The sequence below is a fragment of the Anneissia japonica genome, unplaced genomic scaffold (assembly GCF_011630105.1).
Source record: "Anneissia japonica isolate Jap-2015-1 unplaced genomic scaffold, ASM1163010v1 scaffold3293_len478364_cov160, whole genome shotgun sequence".
Classification (NCBI taxonomy): Eukaryota; Metazoa; Echinodermata; class Crinoidea; order Comatulida; family Comatulidae; genus Anneissia; species Anneissia japonica.
Genome location: NW_022743266.1, coordinates 394392 through 406031, shown reverse-complemented (window position 1 = coordinate 406031; position 11640 = coordinate 394392). Strand labels below are relative to the sequence as shown.

The 11640-nt window shown below is 32.9% G+C and overlaps 1 protein-coding gene across 5 annotated transcripts in view; it reads left to right on the top strand.

Moving 5' to 3' along the window:
• Window positions 1-11640, top strand: part of LOC117119409 (serine/threonine-protein phosphatase 2B catalytic subunit alpha isoform-like) — a 69819-nt gene that overhangs the window by 25234 nt on the left and 32945 nt on the right. For all 5 annotated transcript variants that reach the window (XM_033264221.1, XM_033264220.1, XM_033264219.1 and 2 more), the window contains exons 4-6: window positions 2328-2439; window positions 8120-8265; window positions 9023-9162. In XM_033264221.1, the coding sequence (XP_033120112.1) occupies window positions 2328-2439; window positions 8120-8265; window positions 9023-9162 (398 nt within the window). The remainder of the gene's footprint in view (window positions 1-2327; window positions 2440-8119; window positions 8266-9022; window positions 9163-11640) is intronic.

Sequence of the window (11640 nt, the reverse complement as noted above, 5' to 3'; positions counted from 1 at the left end):
CACTTGTACTCCTGTGTGGAGAGAGGCAGCCATAGGTAAAGTGCCTTTGCCAAAGGACACAACTGAAATATCAACCACTGTCATATAAAAATTTAAAAAAAATGTCTCGTCATTACACTTAACAAAGTTCTTCAAGTGACAGAATTGATTTTCACGCTATTTTTATAATTTTCACTTTTAATGGTCCTTACCTAAAATAAGCTTTTGTACTTGAGTACAATGATAAGTAAATAAATAATAAATCAATTAGGATTTCTGCTTTTTGGGTTACTGGTATTGTTGATATTTAAGTTGTTATACAAGGAGGTCACAAATGAGTGAATCCATTCCAAACAGATCAGCATTCATAATCAATGAATTGTGTTCAACTTAGGAAGTGGCCTGTAAACAGAGTATTGTATTTTTGTTTCCTTTGATAGAAATGCGATAGCTGCGCTGCAGATTTTCAAGGTTAAAAGAAAGTTAAAAAGATAAGCTTTTTAATAGATCTCTTGCATTCCAGCACAGGTTTCTAGGTTTGAATTTATTTAAAATGCTCTAGACACAAACTTTTAGACTTAAAAGCAAGTTACAAAATTCGTGACCTACTGGTTCCATACCCCACACATCCCTAATTGCCGAAAGCTAGTGCACTGGTTCGAGACTGAGATTGTAAATTTAGATAATAATAATAAATAATAGATGGATTTATGTAGCGTAGATAAACAAGACAGGACTAGGTAACATGAAAACAGGGCACAAAAAAAAATATTGCAAAAAAAATTTTAATGAAAAATGATAATGGTTAGCACCATATTCTCTGTTGTATCATGGCAAATTAACAACAAAATATGTAGGTTGATGGCTTCATTGGTAATACAGTATAGCATGTTTCAAGTTATCACACCGTATATTCCGGTGTATAAGCTGCACCTGTTATTCCGGTGTATAAGCTACACCTGTGTATAAGCCCCCCCCCCCCCCCCAAATTAGGACGCGAATATCACCTGTGTATAAGCCGCACCTATTTTTAAGCTCCAAACCGTTCCCATAATGTTAAGAAATTAATTTATTTGAAACATTGACATTATTTATAAATGTTCACATAAAGAAAAAAAATCTTTTTCGGCCGATTATTAAACAACAAACACCTGGAAATGCGTGTAAACTGCTGGCTACCGCCATGTTAACAACGTATTCTTGCTCTAGGCAGCCCTAGGGAAATCCCCATTTTTTGCTAGACGGTCGTGCTACGTTAAATTTTCAACATCAGTTTAGTTTAGGTTTACTTATTGAGTATATTTATCTATTTTAAACAGTCATTCTATTATTATGTTGACTAATAACAGTTAGTATTAGGCTAAAAATATTGGTAATTCTAGACCTAAGTCATTACTACTCACCGCCCACTGTGCGAAGCATGCACCATCACGCACCACGTTTTATAAACAAAACTCAGAACTGGAGAAATATCGTGGATATGCCCATGACGTATGCCTTTCTACAGTTAAATTCCAGTAAAATAATTAAAATTTTACAACTTCAAGAAAACTCGTGTTTTTATAGCATAAATTAATTTCACAAGTTTTTATTCTAAAATTATAGCGGTATCAATATCCTCTCTATATAACGGTACAAGCAACTGGGAACCAGACGTCGAACAGCAAGTTTTACCAGCCCACGTGTGTTTTGTTGCGACATCGAAAATGAAGCTGCTCGCGTGACCTCGAGGACCCAATTAGCTCCCAAAAAGTAGTTTGATAATCTTTTGAGCGAAGCGGTTTCGAACAGAAACAGCGTGTTTCAAAATTGTTTGTGAGTGAACGTAATTATGAAAGTAATTATTTAGACAACCCAAACCATTGCTAATGTCGTAGAAAATGTAGTAGGAATCCTAGCACAGCACTGTAGTGAGTATAATTACAAATACTAGGCCAAAAAACTGGTCCTACCCTAGGCTAATTAATTGGGCTAGCGTGGGTCTAACCTAGACAGACGGCGCCAGATTTTCGCCGTGGCTCGCGATCTGAACTTTTGGGAGTAGGTTAATGACTGGTGTATAGGCCGCACCCCAAACTTCGGGGTGGGGGGGGGGAATCGCGTATAAAATTTGCGGCTTATACACTGGAATATACGGTAAATGGCAATATTAAGCAACAGACTAGAGCTACTGTAGTTGCAACCAACCACAATATTTTGGTGACCCACAGGGTTTGCGTAGCATTTTAAAAATCCTGTACAACTATTCTTTTGGTCACTTAGTCAAAACCCACAGTTGAGACAGTTCCTACCACATCCTCATTCTCTGACATTCTGTATCATGTTTTTTGTTTTTTTGTTTTTTTTAGTGCGTGTTATACCTTTGGGCGCTGAAGATTCTTAACCCTACAACGTTGTTCATGCTTCGAGGAAACCATGAGTGTCGGCATCTCACAGAATATTTCACCTTCAAACAAGAATGTAAGTACCATCCCATAGTAACAATCTTTCGATTTGTGCGACAAAGCGATGCTAGAACGGGATCACTTATGCGTGACCATCCAACCTTTCGTCCTGCGTTCTCTGCATATGTTGATTTGGCCAAATTGCGTTCTAGAATCTACTCGACGAAATGACCTTAACGTTCTCGCATGCGCAGATGACTTTTAGTGACATCATTACGTTCTACGTCCTACCGTCGTCGTGCAATCGAAAGGGCCCTAATAGTATTTTAATTGTTTACTTGTTTATTATTAATTAATTAATTAGTACTAACGTAAATTTACTAGATGTATTTTTTGTAACTCTTTTAATACTGCTGATTAAATTTTTCTCATGAATAATTTAATAATCCAGTATTAATTATTTACTTGTTATATTAATTTATACTAACATATGGTAACTAAAGGATTTTTTTTAAATAGTTTAAACTGTTGTGTAACTCTTTTAATACTACTGATTAAACATGTATTTCTCTCATCAATAATTTAATAAGCCAACAACCATTAATTAATAATATCATTTAAAAACAATATAGGACAATTGAATATTTTTCATGTGAATTTTGAAAGATAAAATGTTATATTAAGGAACATTCTGTAACATTGATGATAATGCTGGTAAGTACAAGTTAAAAGAGTTTCATTCCGTCTGTCTATATATGTAGGCAGAACCACATTTTCAAATGAGCTATACGAATGAGGCATGTTGTGGCGAAATGGTCAAGTTGTCGCACAAGCCAGTATTGAGTAAATGAGCTATAAAAATCAGGAGCTCAAGCCATTTTGTTATAACATGCCTCAAATGCTGACCTGCTATGTTTATACACACATCCTCTGTTTTATAGAGTATCAACTAAATTAATTAAATCAATTCAATGTAGACATTTACGATAAAATAATAGTATAGTAAATGATGATTCATATTGCTTGATCTGTCTTAAAAAATACTGAATGAAAGTGCTTTCCACAAAGCAGTGGATAAATGGATGGATGGATTTATTTGGTGTAAACACCAAGGATAACCCATGAAAGTCTGAAGAAGAACCCGGTCTGTAAATTTCATATTTTGTGCTAATGTGGCAGTATTAAGCAGATGTGTTTTTTTTATATGATCTTGTTTGTTTACAGGCTGTCATGTGACATAGATTGGGTATACATGAAAACATTGCAGTGTGAAAGCATAGGAAAAGATAATGTTATGTTTTACGAAAATAATTACCCACTGTTAACGTGAGAAATAATTGGCTAGGAAAGGCAATACGATTTTCAAAATAGTGTTTATTTTTTTAACCTAGCATTCTCCTAGGATTGTATGCTTTGAAATTAAGGTGATCGTTCATAAACCTTAGCTAGCCCTACATTACAGCGTAGTTCGCGGGTCGAAAACCATCATGCATACCTGACCATGCCTACACTAGGTCTAAAATTTGTCGAAAAATCTCAATGTTTCTAGCCAGTATTCTTTACAGCATTAGCAAACCATTTAAAAGCAAAATTCTCAAGTTTAATTTCCAATCAATTTGGTATATTTTTACAGCAATAACAAGGGATGGCTGCAATAGCAAACTCCATGTAAAACACCACTGTGCCAATCAGTTGTTTATATCCATCACCCAAGTTAGGTCATGTGATGCCCATCGCCAAATCCCTCTATTAATAAATGAAGCAGATGCCTTGGTTTCAATGAAGATAAGCTCGGCCCCACCCTCTTAAATTTTCTGTGACAAAAAACTGTTGTAAGCTCAAGTCAAGATATGATGACATGACCATATTTATGCATATCTCTTGTTTTTGTTTTTTTATAGCCTGAACTGGGCTTTAAATCTAAATTAGATATTGAATATTATGCAAATACAGTATCGCATTTCACAATGCAAATTGGTTTAACATAGGCAAGGCTATTGTTTCTATTATGATAAAGTTATTTCTTATTATAAAACGTGTGCTGGACAACTCTTGACATTTAAGATAACAGAGTAATCTTATATGACAATCCAAATATTTGTTTGAGATAAATTATCAGAATATCAACATTGACATGTATACTTGATTCTTCCTAATATAGAACAGGTAGAATATAACACTAACAATATATTAAATCATTGCAGGGCTGTAGCTATTATTGTATAGACTAGAAATTGCAAATTGCAAGTGAAGTGCTGCGAAGTGCAACTGCATCTAAATCTTCTTCGAACAAAATTATTTATGCGAGTCAAGTGAAAATAAGGATAATAAAAATATAAAAAATAATATGAGACACGACCCATTGTCTATATTAGAACACTTCTCATTGGGTAACAAAGTCGTAATTTTTCATTTTTGTCAAAAAGTGTCTATAGTGGTGAATTATGGTTTAGGTTTTTTTAAATAATGTTTCAAAAATTTCTATGTATGTAGAAAATGTAGTTGATTACCAAAGGTTACAATTTTTATTTTGAAGACTGCATAGTCTAGGAAGTGTACACTTTTTTTATGGGGCAAGTTTCCAAGAGTGGGTTTTTAAGGGGCGAGTTGACTGCCAAAGAGTGTTGCCAAAGTGTGAGCCAGCGTGTTATTTGATCACAAGTGCGAGACATCGCAAGTGTGTGAGCCAGCGAGCCATGACGTCACAACAATAGATACAAGACGTTACTCGAGTTGTGCAAGGTATCGGGTGAGATTTGTGGAGTACAATTCAAAAAACAACTATAGGTCTAATAATGGATTATTGTGATGTTAAATAGACAATGTTAGCTATCAAGGAGCGACGTTGTCTTTCATTGGGACCTTCGTCCCTCAAGGCTAGGCCTATACCATCTTAGCTGGTCTAGGCCTAGAGTAGGATAAGGCTAGCGCGATATGTGGACGTTGGTATGTGTTGGTTAGTCTACAAACGTCGCCTAAAGTAATTGATTTTACCCGGCAGAACGAAAGAAGGAAACTCCACTTTTCAGTCGTCTTAGGCCCTTGTTTTTTGACAAACAATGACCTTTCAGAGGTCAAATTGCTGTCAAGAATATGAATTGGCTGCTTCGCAGCAAAAACTATATGGTGGGTAGTAGACATTTTAAAGGTGGGTGATAATATTTGGTAACCTTTAAAAAATAAGAGTGGATTTTAAGAATGGACAAGAGATTAATAAAGGTGGGTGGAAGGCTGTGAAATTAGCTTTAGAGACTGGTTGGAAACACTCAAAACCGAGTGTCCCCGCCCACCATAACTACATCCCTGTCAATGGTACAAATATCTTTACATTTGAAGTTGGTTTCTATGTACTGTAGTTAACATTTTAAAAAAAAGACTATTATTAGAACTGAAGATTACATTATTTTCATTTAACTTGCAAATTTTTCTTCTTCTTTCAAATTGCAACCTTTGAAGCAGTCATTAATGCACTGTCTGTAGATAACGTACCAATTGATAAGCCTTGTATAGACAGTGTATTGATTTCACGTCTATTCTAGCCTTGTAATCTATACAAAAGATTACATACTGTACAATATTCATATTTTCGCAATTTTCTGCTGAACGATATAAATTTAGTGGAATTGACACCAAAGTGCATAATTGCAATATAAACATGTAAAAAATAATGCTTATTTTACTTTAGATAACAAAATAGATAAAAAGGCTGTATGCAAAGGAGTGTAGGAAGAAAATCCATTAGAGGTACATCCATTTTATTCTGGGATATCATGAATATGCATTTACCATACAAATAAATAAAATATTCTGCAGTATTTTTAAATTATAATTTTTTTAGGCGCCAATGTTGTGGTTATTCCAGAGTGAGTCTTAATGTTACTGTTCTTTTTATAATCTGACTTGTTTTCTTTGCTAGTATTATTTATTGTTGGTAAATTTATTAGGCCCAATAAAAAAAATTATTAGTTTATCACCCTCGCGCGCATGCCTTTTATGGTACTGAAAAAAAAAAAAAATTCTGAAATTTATTTTTTTATTTATTTATTTTTTTCATTTATTTTATTAAATAGTTAGTAGATATTGTTTCCATTATCTAAATAAAATAAATATCAATGCACCAGCAAACAAACCAAGGGTTTATATTTGGCTTTAGCAAAATAAAAAATTTAAAAAAAAAAGCTTCCCTCCCTCATCACTTTTCCTGCCCAGATAGGGTGATAAACTAATAATATTTTTTATAGGGCCTTAGTATTCTTTATGCAAAATATAAAGCAAGTTGGGTATATACTTAGTGATTAAATGCTGCAAAGTTATATATTTCAAATAAAATGGTACATACTAGTGCTATTCGAATGTGGCACTTTAAGGCAAAAAAAAATTGTCTAGTGTGGCATTTATTTGAAAGCTGCACTTAAATGGAACATTATGATAGCTGCAGAAGATTATAATTGCTTAAAATTTTACTAAATTTATTACTTGGCAAATATAGTAAACAAAATTTACTAAGTTTCATAAGTATTTAAAAAGAAAAATCATAAAAATACAGATGGTTATATTAAGTGGTCAGGGAAATGATAGACTTCAAGTCTATTAAATCAATATTCAACCAAACAGATCTAATCCGAAGTCAAGATTAAAGGATTTGATAGCATTGCATTCCCAGCCCTTTACTAATACCCACTCTCTACCTCTGAACCGAGTTAGAAGAGTTCTCAGCGAAGTGAATTTATAGGCAAAGTTTACAGGTGTGTTGATGGTGTTGTGATGCGTATTAAAAGGCTGTCATCCGCGCTTCATGTTAATTACCAATGGGACTGAATAGAGTGCGGATTGCATGCTTTATTCACTATAAACAAATTACCTCCACAGATCTAAAGATGCCAACCACTGCACAGTGTTCATTCTGCTGTGAATTGTATGTTCATTTTTAATTAGGTCTTGTTAGAATACAGCCTGTGGGTTTTTGGTTATGGTACCTAACTTTCAATCCCAAAGCTCCTTGGTTCGAATCCTGTAACACCAGTATTTTTTCTTATGAGTAAAAATCTTATTGCCTAAAAGTAATTGCCATTTGGTGTAAAAGAAATATGTTAGGAAATATTTTAGGTAGTCAAATTATTTATTCGTTCACATGAAACAATCCTAAATGTTAATAGGCACTAAAAACTGAAAAAGCAGGTCTTGTAGTTGCTGTATGTTAATTTTTATTATTAGGCCTATTCTACAGTAGTTTGGTGTATCTACAAAACTAATGGCAATATACAAATGATGAAATATTGATGACAATACTTTAATTGCAGATAATATTGGTAAATTTTTCTGAACCAGAGTTTTAAAAAAATTATAAAAATTATTGTGGAAAATTACTGTATTTTGATATTCTGTGATTGCACTTTTTTTTTTGTATAATGATTTTGATTTATTAAATTATCATTTTAAAATTTTTTTTGTTAACTTCATCATCATTCGTTGCTGAAAATGTTAACAATTTTAGGTTAAAATATTGTCTCCAAGTTTGAAAATGTCTAAGCCAGTTTGACATTTTTAGTTTATTTAAACTTTATTCAAATATTATAAGAAAGAGTATTAAATGTCTGTTCTGTATTTGTTTAAACTCAACTTTAAAATAAATGAAACAATTTGTTTCTGTCCCTGGCATCTTCTCATAATTCTACCAATTCATCATAGCTTTCAAATTTGAGTCTTTTTTAAATCGGTTTCAACTTTTGAATGGTTTTAAATTATTATCATTGCAGGTAGAATAAAGTATACAGAGAAGGTGTATGATGCGTGCATGGATGCGTTTGACTGCCTGCCGCTCGCTGGTCTGATGAACCAACAATTTCTTTGTGTTCACGGTGGCTTGTCACCAGAAATTCATACACTCGACGATATTAAGAAGGTACTATATGCCCAGTATTACTGTACTTCCATAAACCAATCCCAAACCAAAATGCATTATTTCCTATGTAGTTGGTTCTCCAATTTTATCCAAATATAGCCAATTCACACTTAAGTAGGTACTATGCCCTGTATTACTTCCCTAAACCTATCTTAAAATGCATTATCTCCAATGTATTTGATTCTCCAATTTTACCAAAATATAACCAATTCACACTTTGCACAATGGCTGCTACAGTGTGTAATAAGCTCATATATGTTTTTTTCTCTTCTCTGCCTAGGAAAAATATTTATTTTATAAAGAACAGTAAAATGTATTTTAAGCTCAGTTAAAAAAGTAGACTTTGCCTAATTCATAAGTCGATCTTATTTTACATGGCGAATGGTTGTTTTCCATTAATTAATGACCTGTAAGTCAAATTTTATATTATAAAGTCAAACGATTTTTCAATTTAATTTTGGATTCAACTTAGGCAAGTTCAAAATATTAAACTACACTATTGCTGGTCAAGCTCTAACTTAAAAACTTGCACCTTATTTTATAATTTACACACAAATTCTGGCAAACAGCTACTTTCATATTTAAAGGCATTGGTTCACTAGCTCAGAATTTTTGGTTACAACATTTTTAATTTTTTTTTAATTAAATGTTGCTGTGTGTAGTAAGCCTACTCACCATTATTGATTATGTAGACAATTGGTAATATATTTGCGTATATATTAACAGTTACAGCATTTTTTTCATTTGCATATTACAGGTGGACCGATTCAAAGAGCCACCTGCCTTTGGTCCTATGTGCGATTTGCTGTGGTCAGATCCTTTAGAAGACTTTGGTAGTGAGAAGAGTGCAGAACATTTTAGTCATAATACAGTGCGAGGCTGCTCATACTTCTATAGGTAAGACTAGTTTTTTTTTTTTTTTTTATGGTTTTGTCCACATTATCAACAGTGGGGTGGACAATGTTGGGTGGGCTTGTTTTTTTTCTTGCTCTGCCATAGAATCAGAATTGTGTTTTGGATTAGAATACATAGTACTATGCGACTTTAATTCACAATGTAACCAATCCGATTGTAAAGCTATATAAAATCAGTCACACCCAACATAACATTGTCCACTCCCCTGCCCATCCCACCTAATCAGTAGTATAGTCCATGTGACAGTTTTTGCTTTTTGTTATGGTTATTATCTTTTCATCAAGAGTTACTGTGTCTCGGAATAGCTAATAGATAGATAGCGCATTATATGCTGTTTTATTATTATTTTATTATTATCATAATAATGAATTTAATTATTAAACTTGCTTGAATTACTTTCAACTGTGCTGTATTTGATTATACTCATTTTTGTGGCATATTGTCTCGAATTCTATGGTATCTTCGTAAAAGTTGTTTGTTGCGTTCTTAATTACAAAATGTCATCTTATTTACTCTCACTAGAATACATAGAATACATAGTATTATACAAAATGTCATCTTATTTACTCTCACTGGCAGAGGATACAATAGACAGACAAGTGAGGTTTCCATAGGCAGATACGAAATGGCTGTCTGTGGGATTAATACATTGCATTAAAATGGCAATAATATTTATAGTTTATAACAGTAAATGTTAAATACTGTATGTACTGTAGTTAGTATTAATAATATAAGTTTTTTCAAATGCTTTTTGTTTCTTGGTTAAAATCATTTTCTTCACATTTCTTAACTCAATTTTGTGATCCACATGATGTAATTTTTGATTTAGTTTCTTTATTTGGCATCGAAAATCGTGTACAGTGTTTTAAAAAATTTGACAGAGTATAAATGTGGGATCATAGCGTGAGTATTCAGACTCTAATGGAATCATTAACTACATTTTAACATTTTCGGGAGGCACATAGCAAATCTGAAACATTAAGGAAAATTTATAATGTGTGTATAACAATTATAAGATTCTGAAGTCAATCTAAGTATCATCATATATTTGTAGTTTATAATGATAGTTTATTATCAACCTGTTTTTGGCGGTTTTCACTGCTTACTTTGTGAAGGACTACCTATGTTGGCTTGTTTAACACTTGATTTATCATGATAAAGTTAAACTTCTGGACCATTGGAGTTCAATTTGCTTTTATTGTTTATTGGTGCATGTTTTATGACTGTACTTTGGCTATTATGAAAGTAAACCTAAGAAGTGGTGCTATTATTCGTGGGATATTAATATTGTCCAGTCTTTATTATAACAGAGCATTGACAAAGAAGAGAGCACTCAAGGATACTAATACCATGCATATTTGCTAGCAGTAATACTCTTAGGCCCAAACAAAAATATGAACTTGTCACTCTACACTAACCCCACACGAAAAAAGTGACTTTTACTTGAGCCATTTAAGAATAATTGCAGCTGATGAAATTAGAGCAAATTCTATTTTATTCATACCTTTTGCATTTTTTTCCCCCAAACATTTAAAATTATTTCCAAGTAACCAGTATTTTCTCCCATCAACTGACAAGATAGGCAATAAAAGGAATAATAAATTATTTCAGGTGAATTTATAAATAAAATTAAAATTATGAGATTCCGACAGAACAGATGCGGGTGGATAATATGGTAATCAAGTTTTGTAGGAGATCTTACTGTAGATTGGCAAAGTAGTTATTTTTTATTTATGTATATTTTGTTATTACTGTCTCCATGTTATTATAAAGTCCATTATCTTCATAACATATGGCATCCTGATTATAGCATTATCATAAATGCCTGTACTTGGAAAATATGGTTTTGTCATCAACTCTGTGTACAGTTCAAAACCTATTCTATTCCAATTTTTTTTTTATTCCATTGTCAATTTTTTCGCGGCTTAAATTCATATACAACATGTATGTCTTATTTTAAAAGTTAATAGAATGATCTAGTAAAAATAAAATGAAATTCAAAATAGATAAATTAATTAAAAGGTTGTTTTTAAGAAAGCGTTAATGATGACAGGTCTGATGTAAAAATGTTTTTATGGCCAAACCATTGGTAAGCATTTAAGAAAATGCTTATTACAAAGAACTAGTAAAACCAGAGAGAATATAATAAACAGAAATGAAACTTGTTGCATAACGTAAACATGATATAGGACTACCTTTTCTCGACTTCTGCGTTACAGTGCTTACAGGTTCGGTGGTGGATGTAGGAATTTAAACTAGACGGGGGGCCCCCCAGGGAGGGATTTCCACATGTGGAGAGCCTAGACAACTTTAGCGCCATCATGGTTGGGGCTGAGGTAAGAACATTTATGATTATGGCACCTCTAGATGGCCAGAAATGGCACTCTCAGACCTAAAATTTATTAATATTTTACTTTTTTTTATAATATTGAAAAATTAATAGGCCCCAGGCTGCCTAGC